Genomic DNA, 16,657 nt, shown 5'->3' on the forward strand with positions numbered 1-16,657 from the left:
CAAAGAGAGGGACTGTGATGGCTCTAGGAACTGCAACGAGAGAGACTGTGAGGGTTCTAGGAACTGCAAGGAGAGGGACTGTGATGGCTCGAGGAACTGCAAGGAGAGGGACTATGATGGCTCAAGGAACTGCAAAGAGAGAGACTGTGTGGGTTCTAGGAACTGCAAAGAGAGAGAGACTGTGAGGGTTCTAGGAACTGCAAGGAGAGGGACTGTGATGGCTCGAGGAACTGCAAGGGGAGGGACTGTGATGGCTCTATGAACTGCAAGCAGAGGGGCACCACTCACTTCATCTGCTTGTCGCTCTTGTTGCCGACGAGCACCATGGGCACGCGCGGGGCAGGCGGCTTGCGGCGGCCCACCCCCGAGGAGCCGGCGGCGGCGCAGGCGCTCAGCTTGGTCTCCAGGATCTGGTCGCGCAGCGCCTGCACCTCCTCGAAGGACTCGCGCGAGTCCAGGCTGAACACCAGCACGAACAAGTCCCCTGCAGCAACACCAGCACCAACAAGTCCCCTGCAGCAACACCAGCACCAACAAGTCCCCTGCAGCAACACCAGCACCAACAAGTCCCCTGCAGCAACACCAGCACCAACAAGTCCCCTGCAGCAACACCAGCACCAACAAGTCCCCTGCAGCAACACCAGCACCAACAAGTCCCCTGCAGCAACACCAGCACCAACAAGTCCCCTGCAGCAACACCAGCACCAACAAGTCCCCTGCTGCAACACCAGCATCAACAAGTCCCCTGCAGCAACACCAGCACCAACAAGTCCCCTGCAGCAACACCAGCACGAACAAGTCCCCTGCAGCAACACCAGCACGAACAAGTCCCCTGCAGCAACACCAGCACGAACAAGTCCCCTGCTGCAACACCAGCATCAACAAGTCCCCTGCAGCAACACACGCACGAGCAAGTCCCCTGCAGTACTTCACGCACGAACAAGACCCCTGCAGTAACACACACACGAGCAAGACCCCTGCAGCAACACCAGCACCATCAAGTCCCCTGCAGCAATACCAGGGCCATCAAGTCCCCTGTTAGTAACAACAGCACAAACAAGTTCCGCGTAATGGATTTGGTCAGTGAACTCGTCATTTTGGAAGTACAAAAAAATACCCGTGTCTGTATGACACCGTTAAGTAAACATTTTAAAGAAAAGAAGCGAGTATCTTGGTTGTTAGTAACAGCGGCTGTTTTGGGAGAAAGAAAAAATGGGCTGAGTTAGACGAAGAAAATGAATCAAATGTTGGCGATCTCTTTCACAATAATTAAGCGCGCATAGCGGAGACGGTGTCAGGTCTCGCTGCAATGCTCGTGTGGCCTGGTAGGTGGATAAATTCTGCGTGAAATCACGCGCTAGGCTGCAGCGTGAAAACTACACGCACGTGTGGCCTCAGCCTTATAAGGTTTCCCGATGGCGCACGAACCGGAAACCTTTGACAGCCGAGAGACGGGCGCTCGTGCGTGCTGTCGGCCAACGACCGGATATCACGTGATCACCAGACACGCCCCTCGATCCCTGTACAGCTCATGTCAAAAGTATCTTCCGACTTCCTCTCGTGTGCACAGAACATATATATTTTTTTATCCCCACTACCACGGCCGCCACAAGGGTGTGGCTGGGTGGACCCCTGGGTACAGGGCCCAAGCCCAGCCCTCCTTATTTTTAAATGTTCAACTATTAAAAAAATTGTTTACAAACTATAAAAAAATATTGAATATTTTATAAATAAAGCTTAGTTTGGACTTATGGTAACCATAATTATACCCTGTATTTTCAGGTTAAATAACATTATAAGAGTGTAGGTAAGAAATAACCATGCAATTATAATGCAGCACGTGACTGTAAAATTGGGGAGGAGGCCCCACCATCGTCTCCAATCCTAGGTGTTAGTGCATATATGCGTGTACATGTACACAGGCCGCTGCGCGTCGCCAGTCTGGCGCAACACGTCACTAGCATGTCGGTGACGCGAACCCGTAAGTTTTGCCCCCACCGAAAAATCGCTCAACGCGGCTGCAGAAGTTTTCCCTTCAAAAATTCGCCGGGTACGTACGGCACTTCTCGAGACAAGGGCCAAGCTCTTGCGGCCTTATCCGCGGGCAATTAATTTCCCGTCGGCGTGAACTTTGCGTGAAACGCCGCAACGACAAGTACTGCCAACTTTGCAAACGCGAGCGATTAGCGATCGATTGCGCGGTTTCAACAGCTGCTCTGTAACAGGCGAGAGTCACGGCAGATTTGAGTCGCGCGCAGTGAAGTTCCGACAGTGCCCTTGTAGAAATGTTTTGTTACACGAAATTTCACTTTAGACAAGTTTTTTCAAACAATATTTGAAAATTTAAACAAAAATAATAATTCATCCGATGGAGTACATATTAGAGAAGTTTTATATATTTTCTTATTTTTAACCCCAGGTTTTTTAATCATAATATTTACAAACAATGTGAACCGATTTGATGCTATGCCTATTAAGGTAATTATTAATTTATTTTTGTATTTTAACCCCTCTTTATCCACCCCTTGCAGAAATGGTTTGTCTAATCAAAAATTGTTTCAGACAAAAGTTTTAGATAAAAATTATAAGATTAATACAAAATTCGTACGAATTCGATGTTGGGCCTACGAAGGGAGTTGTGATCTTTTTTTATCCTCCGATCCTTGTTTTTTTTTTTTCAGTTATAGTTGGTCGTATCAAAAATATTTTCAGACAAAATATTTTGGTATTACTCCTACTAGTTACAATACGTTCAAACGGATGTGATATTTCCCATATTATGGGAGTTACATCGATTTTTATATTTAAAAAAAAAAACAGTTCTACTTCTTTGGTCAGATATTGCCCATTAACGAACTTGACCGATATTTTCCACTACTAGGTTTTATGTATCAGTTTCTAAGTTATTTGTGAAAATAATTACTGCAGTTATTATCGTGTCCACGAAAAGGTTATGTATGTGTTTATGTATGTACATATATATATATATATATATATATATATATATATATATATATATAACTCTTGAGTGTATACCATGAAACGAAAAACTATAAAAAAAAATTTCAGGTAGTGGCATAGGCCGCACTATGGTAACGGCTCAACATTTCGCACCAAAACGTAGCTAAAGAAAAAATAAAAACAATTATCAATTTGATAAAACTCAACTTAAACCGCAAAGATTCAATACTTTTAATGAAAAATCTATTGTTGTAGTTCATTTAGCTATTATTTTGTACCAGAATGTATAAATAAAACATTTCGGGAAAAAAAAAATATTACGTTGTTTGATATTCCATCTCATTTATCAATAACATGTTTTTACATTAATGGCGTTGGCACCTTTTTCAAAGATACAAAAATTTGCCGACATGTTTTCTGAGTAGTTCTGTTTAGCATGCTTGCCAACGTGAGTATTCGGGTCTGTGCAATATAGAATGTACATCATAGGCTTCCCGAGTAGCTCGGCTGTGAGATTCGATGGGGACCTCCTACCCCCTCTCTCCTTCGCTCCTATTCACGTGTCTCCTTCTGCTGTAAACTGGTTGGCGGCCAGCCTCCCGTACGTGCTCAAGGCCTGCGAATCCCAGCTCGCGCCGCGATCGATGAAGGGTCCTCGGGAGACGTGATCGCCAAGGCGTCCTGCTCCAGAGGCGAGGATCGTGGGATCGAACCCGACACTCCAGCATGATCCCACTTCGTTCCTTAAGGGCCCCGCCTCGTCAGGGGTGTGTGTTTGTGTTAGTGAGGCGGGATGATAAGCGCGACGCTCGCTGGTGCTTCTAGCGCGGTGTCTCCTCTGGACTGGCGCGCAGTCTTCTCGTCGTGCACAGGTGACCGTAACATTATATTGCAGTGGAATGAAGATAAAGTTGTCATGCAAGTCCCTTAAGTGCTTTCAAGAACCTTTACCGGTTGTTTCACGCCTAAAAATTACTCTGAAAACATGCATTTTAGCCATTATAACTCTTCTAAAAATACAGTTTAAAAACTTAATCCCGAAATCAAAAGTGCTTTCCGGCCCTCAGGGAACTATTAAATGCTTTTCGGAAGCAGACCCCCACTCGGATATCTCGAGTAGTTTTGAAATCGCGTTGTTTTTTCCTGGAGCTCTGCGTACCGCGTGTTCGCCCGGGTGGGCCCGTTCCACAGTGACGCGGAAAACGTGAAAGAAATTACGGTAGCGCACTATTATGTTACAATGACTGTCCACGAAAACTATCTCAGTTTAATATTTTAAATATTTACTCTCCTTACTGGAGCTTGGCTTGAAAATCTGTAAAGTTGGTTTACGGACGATAGTTTAACGTGACTACGTCATAACAAAACATTGATGAAATGATTGCATACTTTTATGAATAGAATTGAATCATTTTTATCGAATTATCACTATTTTGAATGGATACAAAGGAGTGAATTTAATTGATAAATTTACTTTTATTTGCACTCATTAATTCAAACATGTTTATTACTTAAACGAAGAGATTATTCTAACTATAACTTGTATACATGTTTGCTATTTAACTTCTTCCAATATGTGTTAATCTGTTAAGGATAGGACGATGATAGGAAAAGTAGGAAACGAATGGGAGTGTTTCAAGTTTAACGTGGCTTGAAAAAGTCAAATCGATGGTTGTTCCAATCGAGTGGAAGAGAGATAGATGCGGCGCAAGCGTAAAATGAGCGTAACGGGACACAGCGTAACGGGATACTTTTTCGTGTGTGCAGCCGGTGTTCATCGATTTATTAGACATTGTCACGTCAAAATCATGCGCTATTTCTGCCTCAACGAAGACAAACTTTAAATGCTGGGCGATAAATAATTGTAACGGCTTACATCTGCTGAAACCAATATGGCGATGTATTTAGTTGTTAACTCAAATAATGCCAAAAAATGTTTTGTTAACCTTTGATAATTCGTTAATGCTGCGTGGCTGCGCGCCCTACGCAGCAGTATTGTCGGGCTGCGCTGCCGCGCGGTAAATGCGATGTTGCCGGCTCTCCGCTCGCGCGGGGTGGTTGCAGACGAGCGCGAGTAACATCGGCAACACCGCATCCCCTGGGACCGCGCGGCCTGGCGCCAATCAACGCCTCGCCAGCTAAAAGCGTGGACCGGATATCAGCGGTAAGTGCGTTAAGTCACGTACACATCACACGCATCTCGATGTGTATGCATTCCAAATCCACCTCGGCCAGGTTTGAAACGGCGCGAAAACGAAACAAGGTGAACAGAAACTGTTTTTCGTTCCATCAATGATTCACACAATGCGGAATTTTGATCTGATAAAAATTTTTGGACATTCGTCTTTACAGTTTTGGAAAAAAAATTTCAAGAATGCAAAATAATAACAATGAAAACATAAACCCAAACAGAATCAGCTGATGTCGAACAGATGGACCCAACGATGGAACTAAACAGGTATTACTTGATGTAAGCTTTTGGACATACGCCATTGCTGAGCACATGTATGTCTGTAGAAGTAAACTACAAAAAACCCAAAAGACAAATACACAAATTAAGCAAAAAAAATTGCTGTTGTTAACAGGATATAAACACCACATAATATTCCATAACAGGAATATGGTCAACAAACAAAGAAAAACAAAGAAAAATGGACTAAGAGAACGAAAAAAAACCCACAAATTATGACAGCACAAAAATATTGAACAAAAAGAAAATCAGCACAGAAGTTGAAACGAGACAAAAACACGACAAAACGAAAAGACGAAACAAACACAATAGTTTTCCAAAACAGAAGAGAACGAAAAAAAAAACAACACAAATGATGACAGACAGCACAACGAACACAGCACAAACGAATACATTCAAACTTAAAATATCAGACAGCGCAATAATTTAAACAAATTTAATCACAAAAATACAACAATGAGACAGTCAAACCCACTGTGTTTGTCTGTGGTGCTATTTTTTTTCTCGGAATTATTGCGCTGTCTGATATTTTAAGTTTGAACCTGTATTCATCTGTGCTGTGTTCGTTGTGCTGTCCATAATATCTGTTTTGTGTCATCGTTGGGTTGTCGCTGTTTTTTTCCCCAAGATTGTTATTTATTTGTATGTATTCTATGTTCTTGTTACAAATGTATAGTCGTTCTCAGTCTACTGCGTTTGTTATAATTTTTTTTTGACTTATTGCTTCCACTGAATTCTCTGAACTGTCTATGATTTTAACATTTGGTGTTGGCTGATTTTGGTTTGTTTTTAGTCTGTGTGTATTATTAATTTATTTTTGTGCATTCTTGTGGTTTCTTTATTACATACAGTGTAAACCAACAATGGCGTATGTTCATAAATTGTTTTAAATTGAGTAAAAACTTTTTTGTGAATATTTTTTTTTACCAAGTAGAAATCTTTCCGATAAACGCTGGTACGGGAATTTTATTCTTTTTATGTCTATCACTATTTACAACCGAGACCTTCACTTTTTCAAGTGATGGCTCTTTATACTATAAGGCGTTATTCGTAACATTTATAAATATTTATGAGCTTATTTTTAATTTAAGTTTTACTTCTTACTTAATCTTTGTCGTCTGGATATTAAAATTTAAGAAAGTGGATTTTCACCATAAAATAGCGTTAAAAATATACTGAATTTGTGTTTGCGACTAAGGTTTTGAAGCATATTGTCAGAAATAAAATCATAACTCAATAAAGGCCTTTCATTTTTAACATTACAAACTATTATTTATAATTAACTATAAAAATACTATAAATTCATAATTTTTTACAATATTTTATTTTATTTTATAAATACATTAAATTGTATATACTATAGCATTTCGGTAAAAACTTTACAATCTAAAGGAATTCTAAATGTTCCTGAGAAAATTTTGAAAAGCAGAATAGCGATTAATTTTTTTTATTTCCCAAAACATATTTACCATTTTAATAATAAAAGAATTAAATTTACCTGCGAAATAGTTGAATTAATATCGAGAAGTAAGCATTAGTAACGATTTTTATTCCGAACAGTTTCATGTCTGTCTTAATTAGTTTAATTCTCCTTTCGGGAGGGTACCTAAGATTGATATGACTATATAAGTTTGCAAACAATTGTACGAGGGATATTTTTGACATCTTTAAAATAAAACGTATATTTAAGAGTCCACATGTTAAACAATTAGTCATTAATATTTTAAATAATGAGTTTTTTTTTTTAAAAGGAACGATTCGAGGTTTTACACACAGCGTCGCATTTATTATATTGACGCGGGGGCTTTCCAACCCTTTCGTCAAATTCGCCCTCATCAATTATTCATCTCCGCGTTGCATTGTGGGGTGGCGCGCAAGAGGTTGTTGTTTTGTTTATTTTTTTTCTCTCCCCTCCCCCCCTCCAACCCTTCATCCGGCCGGGGCTGGTGACGTCAGCGGGCAGACTCGCCGCCAGTCGATATGGAGAGCGCAGGGGAATGGTCGTTATAGCGGTTGGCGCGCCTGCAGCGACGTGATTAGACAGCCCTCGCAATACGCCCGCCCGCCCGCAGGGCTGCCACAACACGTCTAGCCGCGCTGCTTTGTTCTGCGCTCACTTCCACGACTTCTTGTGGCCTGCAGCAGTACTCGAGTAACTGCAACCAAATGGTTATACTGATCGCTGTAACTACAACTCCGTCTTTTTAATTTTTTTTTTTGACGTGACAACGTATAATAAATCGATGAACGCCTGCTGCACGCACATTGTCCCGTTACGCTCATTGTACGCTTGCGCCGCATCTATCTCTCTTCCACTCGGTTGGAACAACCGTCGATTTGAATTTTCCGAGGCACATTTAACTTGAAACACTCCCATTCGTTTCCTACTTTTCCTACCATCGTCCTATCCTTAACAGAATAACACAGATTGGAAGAAATTAAATAGCAAACATGTATAAAAGTTATAGTTAAAATAATCTCTTCCTTAAAGTAATAAACATATTTGAATTAATGAGTGCAAATAAAAGTAAATTTATCAATTAAGTTGTAGATTTAATTTCACTCCTTCTTTGTATCCATACAAAATAGTGATAATTTAATAGAAATGATTCAATTGTCTTCATAAAAGTATGCAATCATTTCATCAATGTTTTGTTATGACGTTGCCACGTTAAACTTTAGTCCGTAAACCGAGTTTACAGACAACAATTTTTTTTTTTTTTAACTTTTTGAAGTTACCTATACTCTTTAGGTGCGTTTCGAAAAAAATAATGATGAGACTGAATTTTTACGATGCGCGCGTACCATGTGCAACGAAATTTTCACAGCATGAAAAACAAAATGCTACATACAAATAAAAATTGCTTTTAAATCATATACTTTAGTGATTGATATTTAATACTAGCCCATATAATTAAAAAACATTAATTTATTGTAACTATTAGTGGTAGAAATCGTTTTTTTAAATAAATTATCTCAAGCGTGGTTATGTATGGGTAAATGTAAATTTGAATAAATGAATAAATAAACAGTTCTTCATAATTTCAGATAAGTGGATCTTTGTAGGCCGTATTTCCCTTTCCGAATTTTTTTTATTTTGCCCGTTATAAACAGGTTAAACGCATGCGTGGAAGAAATTTGTGTGCTCTTGTACGCTCATGTTCAAAGCAAGTGAATTTTTGTACCGGTAATTTTTTTAGAATATAACGATAGATTTACGTATCCAGGGTTCTTGGTAAAATTTAAGGTGAAAAATTTCGAACAGTGACGCGGAGATCATCCAGTCATTCGAGGTTTCGGAGAAAATCCTTCGTTTATTTGAGGTTAGGGTCTTCGTCGGAAAAGTCCGTCGAATTTAAGTTGTGATTACTGACGATTTTTTTTCTCCTGGCCGAAGTTATTCTAAGTGTGTAAGGGGAGGATCCAGGTTAGGGGAGGACCTAAGTGTGTGTCAGGCCGAAGCCTATACACTCTACCATGCGGGGTATTAACCATGCAGTACAAGGGCGCGTGCACCGTGTGCTATTGGGGTTTACTGGCCAGCCATGGCTGCGAATGGCGCCTAGGCTGACACCCCATTGATAGTCTAGCTTAAAAGCTAACTAATGTGACCCAGGTGAAACCTGCATAGACACAGGGAAAACCCTGGGCCGGGTCATGCGCGGAACAAATATCATGCATTAAGAGGCCACTCCAGTGTTTCAGGGGCACTACGCAACCCGCGTTAACATCATAAGATCCAATGCTATTTTCATTTTGCTTATAACTTATTAACTAATACAGATTTCGAAATGATGCTTGCTTGATATGTAAGACAACGATGCTCTTATCAAAGCCCCTTTCTTCAAAAACGTGAATAAATTATGGTTCAAACCTAGACAATACACTTATGCATATTAGTAAAGATTAGTATGAAACCATAATTTAAACACGTTTTTGAAGAAATGGGCTTTGATAAGAGTATCTTTGTCTTACATATCAAGCAAGCATCATTTCGACATCTATATTAGTTAATAAGTTATAAGCAAAATGAAAATAGCATTGAATCTTATTATGGTTAACGCGGGTTGCGTAGTGCCCCTGAAACACTGGAGTGGCCCAAGAAGGGGGAAGAAAGGTCCAGGGAAGAGTTGGGCGGGGCTGAAAGATCAACCATGCAGGGGTTGTTGGGTGCTTTGGGGACTTGCGGCCCGCATTTCTGACGGCGTAGGAAGCAACAAGACCGCCAGTATGTGAGCCCCACGAGACACGGCCGTTGAACGAGATCCGGCTCTTCAGAGCTCCGCCGCGGTGTGGGATGATGAGCCTTCCCCAACTGCGGTCGCGACAGAGGGTTAACTGTGCCTGGGGGGGGGGGGGGGATGTCGTGTCGTCGCGTCGTCGCGTCGTTGCGTGGCCACGACAAGGAGTGGAGGGGGGATAGGGGACCCCAGTAATCCTCGCGAGGAGAGAAGCGAAGTGAAGCGACCCCGATGCTGTCTGCGCTGGGCGGGCAGGAGACTCGGTGAGCAGGCATTTTTTTCACGCGCAAAAAAAAAACTTCAGCACTCGTTACGTTCTTTTAAATGATTCATGCCATGGGGAATATTGTTTTAATGCAGTATTTTTTTTTGGACATACGCCATTGCCGTTTTCCACTGTTTTTCACTGAAAAATTTTCGCAAGTTAAAAAAAAAAGGACAATGTGCGTAACGGGACACTTTTTTCGAGCGTGCAGCCGGCGTTCATCGATTTATTAGACGTTGTCACGTCAAAAAATTAAATGCGTGTATGATAAAAATAGGTATTCAAGCCAAATGATCATGCTGATATCATAGAACATAAACATAAGATGCGCCCCTCTGTCATACGATTGAAAACCAAAGATATTAAAGATAAACGATATTCAAGAATTACTGAAATAAAGATAAAGAACTGGTAATTTTAAAAAACTGTTACAACCTCGACAGAAATAAGATCTAGGAGGTGATAATTCAAGAAATGTCAATTATACTGAAATAATCTGCTGTATTAATTTCGTGTTTTTGCTCATGATTTTAAATTAATTCATAATAATAACCATTGTAATATTCAGACAAACATTCGTAATTTTTTTAAAAAAAATTCCGACTTTTTCCGTTGTGGTTACTCGCTGGAAGTTAATTTTTCTGTGTTTTCAACAACGTTGCTTCCGAAGTCACTTTTTTTTTCCTTCGAAATATTTCGTCATCAATGTCAGAAACCAGTCAGGGCCTTGTTAGAGAAGATCAAGAAATAAAGGGGGAAAAAAAAGGGGGGGGGGGGGTTAAAAATCCCCAGGCCCGGTTTAGTTTCGAGATTTTGTAATAGCATTCATAGGAAACGTTACACGTTATGCGATACACGCAGATCATATTTACAGTTATGTCCATTGTAACGGTTACGTGTTTTTAGATTATTTTTTTTTAAATTGTGAATACTAAAATAGGGTTTTTTTTGGGGGGGGGGATGCAGAATAAATCCCCCCCCCCCCCCCCCGTGTGTCAGTGGATTCTCTTGGCCTTAAAACGCGGAAAGGTCACAGCTCCGAGTTCCGCGTCCCTCTTTGTCCGACTGTCAACTGTCCGGAGCTGGCTTGTTGACGTCACATCGCAGAGGTCACGGCGTGCGGGAGGTGGGGGGAGGTCACAGTGTCGTGACCTACGCCGGGAACTCCTCTGTTCGCTCTGCGCCGCGCGTCGCCCGACATTCCTCGACTGTTTCTGTCAGGGAAGTGACGGCACGAATAGGAACGAACAATGATTGGGGCAACGAACATGCCCCCCCCCCCCCACAAGGATGGGGCTGGGTGGACCCCTGGGTCCAGGGCCCGGGCCTGGAGGGCGTTTACTTACATCATTCATTACATGTTTTCCAATCATTCTGTAAGAGGACGTTGGATTAATTTTAGAGGTTTGCCGTTTTAACGGTTTGCTAAGGTTAAGTTAGGCGCAAGAGATGTAGTGTGAAATCGCGAGAACAGTTGATTATGTTCGGCGAGTTACATGTAAAAAAAAATACCGTGCAATCATGTGAAGGTTGGTTAGGTAAAAACTACGTTCTGATACACATTTACTAACCAACAGTTCCAAAACTTTCATGTAGCTAGTATTAGTTACTATTTTAAAGTATTTTTAATGTAGCTAAACTAACTTAAACATGTTCGGTAGGTACGCGGTAAGGCTGGGGAGCCAGGTAGCCACGGCGGCCATCTTAGGATTACGTCACTTCTGGCGGCCATCTTGGATTACGTCATTTTCGGCGGCCATCTTGGATTACGTCATTTCCGGAGGCCATCTTGTATTTGACAACGGGACTTTGAACCCGGGCGGCCATTTTGTTTTCTAGAACATTCCGCCATTTTGAATTATGATGTCACGTCCGCCATCTTGAAAATCCTCAAATATTGACTAAGGAAATTGGGAAAAAATTTAAAAATTATAAAAAAAATTATTAATAACTAGAGACCGGAAAAATTCGCGAATTCATTTCACGACATGCTGGAATCCAAACAACTGTAGGTACCTTTATATTGCTTCTGTGATTGGCTTACAGTTTATCTGAAGGACTTTGAGCCAATGGAAAACCTTCAACCAAAAAAAAGTATCGAATAGTAAGTGTCCCAGTTGACCGGTGTGACGAGTCAGTAGCCAATGAGCAGGTGGCATTTGCCTGAGTATGTAGGGGGTTGTGGAGTCCATCCTAGAGGTCTTCGAAAGCGCGAATTTTTCCGGTCTCTGTTAATAACAATGTAATTCGTCACCAAGCACCCCACTGCCGTGCACGAGAAGGGTAGCACGCACCTGTGAGGAAGGACAGCCGCCGCATGGCCGGGAAGGGGTGGTTGCCGGACGTGTCCAAGATGTCGAGCTGGTGCACCTCGCCCCTGATGCGGTACAGCTTGCGGTGGAAGTCCTCGATGGTGGGCGTGTACGAGTCCTCGAACTTGTTGCTCAGGAACCTGTGGCGACACAAGCACTGGCGCCATTTTAGTTTCTGTGGCCACACGCTAGTGGTTTCGCGATGAAAACGTACAACTTTACAAACATCTTTAATTTTAAATGAATATGTTTTTTTTTATTTACAAAAGAAATGGGGTGTGGCCAGGGCCGGATTTAGAGGTCTGGAGGCCTCGGGGCAACAGAGGAGCGGAGGCTTCCTGGCCCAAAATTATTTTCCAAATAAAATGAACAATTTTTTTTTTCAGTAAAGTATTCCAATAAATAATTTATTGTGAAATCAAGTAGATTTTCTTAGTATTAAAAAAAACATACATAAATATAATCGGAGACAAGAATTATATGAAATTAAATTTTAGTGTTAATGAAAATTTCTGTTAATATTTAACAATAATATATTCATGTATGTACAAAGTACTGTAGGTAAAGGTAAAACAGCGAAAAAAGAATATCGAAGGAAAAGATGTTTACTAGTGTTTACTTGTCGGAATTTGAAAGATTTTTTTTTTCCGAAGTCTCTATTGTGGGGGCCCTCCGTTTGTGGAGGCCCCGGGGCTTTCGCCCCTGGTTGCCCTCCCCTAAATCCGGCCCTGGGTGTGGCTGTCTCATGAACAAGGCCGTGTGTTTTACGTGAATACGTGTACGTAACAGGTAACATTTTCTGTACAAAATATAAAATACGCTAATTTTTATTTTAACACCATATATATATATATATATATATATATGTATATATAATTTTACTGTAACTATTTTACACTAATGCTTTATATACGCAATCGATAGATTTTGACGAAAGCTGACGATTGAAACTGAAACGAACGTCGTAGCTCCTCCGAGTCAAAAGTTATACTAAATGGAAGTTTCGAAACGCAGCCAAATGACCTCAAAATGGCGGCGCTTCCCCCTCCACCGCGCGCGATGCGTCACAGTCCTCACTTAGCGTAACGATATTCTTTGATCCTTTTAGCTATCCAGTGGTGTGATTTAAATTTTGGATGGAGATGATAAGATATGTAGCTGCAACACCAAACTGTGTCACCCGATTTTGTTATCATTCGTTTTTTGAATTGCCTCCCACTGTGGAAGCAATTCAGTTTGTGTGTGGCGTGATTGGTAACTCAATGAGATGCAGAAAACTGAGTAAACTCTCTGAACGAAAATGCCAGGTCTGTCGAGTAAATATGCTATGGTATAATTTTACTTGAAAAATGTTTGCTCCTAAAAATTGTGTCCGAGTTTCGTATTATAAGTTTATCTGGAACGTGAGAACACATTGAATTTGCTCGTTTACATATGGTTAGCTGTTTACCTCACTGGCGAGTAATGAAAGATTGGCTCACTTTTTATTTTTTTTACATTTATGTATACTACCCCGCGATATTCCACGATTATACACTTTAAACATTTATTAGTTTTTTTTTTGTATATTATCAAACTTTCATGTCGAGTGCATTTATCTTAAAAAGTGGCCAACTAAATCGTTGCCAGAAACAAAAGATTGGGCAAGATATTAAGTTCTTGAACCAAGGGGGAATAGGGGAGTAAAACACAAGCAGCCTCCTTGTGATGATTTTCAACTCCTTGAGATGCAACAACTTACCGAAAAAAAAAAAAAAAAAAAAAAAAAAATATGTATGTCGCTACAAGTCAGTGCACCAAAAATAGGGAGCCGGTACGATTTCAGACAAGATAGCGAAGTGGTTAGTAACCTCTCCAAAGCACTAAATTATGACCTTAATATATATAGAAACACCAGATGTCTGGGGGTTAAAGTATTTCGACTAGAGTCTATGTCAAAACTGAAGGTGTTGGAAGACTGTACGCTTACCTTTTTTACTCATGTATCCCCTTTTTACAGGCACTTATTTTGCTATGTGTAGTATATCATACGGGCTTCTCGGCTTGCCAATGTATTTACAAATTTCATTTATTTATTTTTTCCCGTCTGAAGGCCTTGCAGATTCGTTTTAAGATTAACGTTCGCCGTTTGTCACGAGCTTGACAACTAAATTACGAGTTGCATACGAACGGTAATGGCTTTTTGGGTTTGGCTTTTTTGGTTAAGTATCGCTGGGTGCAGTTTGGGGAAAGCAATATTTTTGACAAACGACTAGAAATACTCGTGAGTTCCGATAGGTGTAGCGATATTCCTCTATTTTACCACAAGCTCCATTTATTTAGTATTATATTCATCTCTATGCTTAGTACGTTTGCAGGCAGACGTAACTTAAAAAGGAAAACAAAATACATTTTTTTTAAAAATCATATTACTTAAAGTTTCTTCTTTTAACCTCTGATATTTGCAGTAGAATATTTCTGTACATTTATTAAGAAATCTTATAAATGTATATATAAAAACACTTATGTACATTCTGTTAATGCCTAAAAATTTCGGGCTGAGAATTTACTACCCAGTCTCTGGTGAGTGACATATTCATCTGAGTGACACACTCATTTTATGGTGTAAGGATTTAATTTTTGTTTTAAATGGTCATGTGAGATTTTATTGTGATTTGTTGTATTCAGTTGCTTCATAATTAGTCTACTTACAACTTTGTACCTGCCTGGGTGGTCTAGAGATTATTGGCTTGGGTCCTACCCTCGAATTATGCGATTTATAACAATACGTTGCTAGTTTACTGGCTTTCTCCGATAAGTGTAACATTATTTTTTTTTTGTTCACGCAGTGTTAAAAATTTACTTAAAAGTTATCGCTCGTTCGTTTTTTTCATTAGGATTTAAAAATTTTTGACGTGACAACGTCTAATCGATGAACGCCGGCTGCACGCACTAAAAAGGATAACTCATTGTCCCGTTACGCACATTGTCCCGTTACGCTTTGTCCCGTTACGCTCATTTTACGCTTGCGCCGCATATATCTCTCTTCCACTCGATTGGAACAACCATCGATTTGACTTTTTCGAGGCACATTAAACTTGAAACACTCCCATTCGTTTCCTACTTTTCCTATCATCATTCTATCCTTAACAGAATAACACAGTTTGGAAGACGTTAAATAGCAAACATGTATAAAAGTTATAGTTAAAATAAACTGTTCGTTAAAGTATAAACATATTTGAATTAATGAGTGCAAATAAAAGTAAATTTATATATTAAATTGTAGATTTTATTTCACTCCTTCTTTGTATCCATACAAAATAGTGATAATTCAATAAAAATGTTTTAATTTTATTCATAAAAGTATGCAATAATTTCATCAATGTTTTGTTATGACTTTGTCACGTTAAACTATCGTCCGTAAACCGACTTTACAGACAACCAATTTTTTTATGAAAACATTCATTTTGTCTGTGTCAATTTACATATTTTAATGAAGTTTTAAGTATACTTACGTTAGAATGTTATTCCCTTATTTAATTTAAGTTTATACATGGTTTTATTGCAATGTATATTATGCGTTTTACTTAAAAACTGTATAAAACACTTATTTAGAATTTTTTTTTTCTTTATAAATAGGCTTCGGTTGTTCAGACACCTTCGCACCATGCACTCACAGTTAGTGAGTATGAGCAGAAGCGTAATGAATGGTTACCGCATGTTGAAAGACGTGTGCTAATAACTCATTCGACCTGGACGAGACGTTTCAATTACGTCACACTTAACGCGCCGGCAACTTCCATTGTTTCCCGCCTGCAGCGCTGGCGTGGAGCGACGCTCGGGTTTCCGCGGCCAGAGAGAACGGTGCTCGTTAACAGTCGCTCCGAGAACACCCATCTCCTTGCATCGGAGGTGTGGAGTATGTGAAAGGGGGAGGGGGGGGGGGAGTGAAGCGTCATTTGTCGGTGTCACGGTCGCCAGGCAACGCCATTCAGACAGCCATTTGGCTGCCCTCTCTCTCACAATGCGGCCAATTGTGGGAAGGGGCAGCGATGCCTCATTACGGTACGGTACTCCAATAATCGTACGCCAGCACAGCATAATGTGCGTAACATTTACGAAAAAGCTCGATGTGCTGTTGAATTGATGGATAATAATTTTTTTTTAATCGTCGACAGGTTATATCATTGGTATCAAATACAATAATTCTCTAGGCTAGCAATTTTTTTTTGCAACAAACATTTTCCGGTAATAAATCTTTTTCTTTTTTTGAAGTGAAACTTTTTTACGCGCGATGAGAGTAAAATTTCCAGGCCGAATTTTAATGCAATGTTTTCGTGAAAGGTTTCTGACGCAAGAAGGACATAGAATAAACATGTACAAAATAGAACCGAAAGAGAGGTTGATGAACGGAAGAATAAGACAGAGT

General features: G+C 40.3%; 1 protein-coding gene across 1 annotated transcript in view; it reads right to left on the reverse strand.

Moving 5' to 3' along the window:
* LOC134538592 (GTP-binding protein Rhes) overlaps positions 1-16,657 on the reverse strand; it is a 51,396-nt gene that overhangs the window by 23,439 nt on the left and 11,300 nt on the right. The window contains exons 2-3 of the mRNA XM_063380018.1: positions 12,232-12,389; positions 289-484 (exon numbers count right to left, since the gene is read on the reverse strand). Of these exons, the coding sequence (XP_063236088.1) occupies positions 289-484; positions 12,232-12,389 (354 nt within the window). The remainder of the gene's footprint in view (positions 1-288; positions 485-12,231; positions 12,390-16,657) is intronic.

Source organism: Bacillus rossius, chromosome 13 (genome assembly GCF_032445375.1).
Source record: "Bacillus rossius redtenbacheri isolate Brsri chromosome 13, Brsri_v3, whole genome shotgun sequence".
NCBI classification, from domain to species: Eukaryota; Metazoa; Arthropoda; class Insecta; order Phasmatodea; family Bacillidae; genus Bacillus; species Bacillus rossius.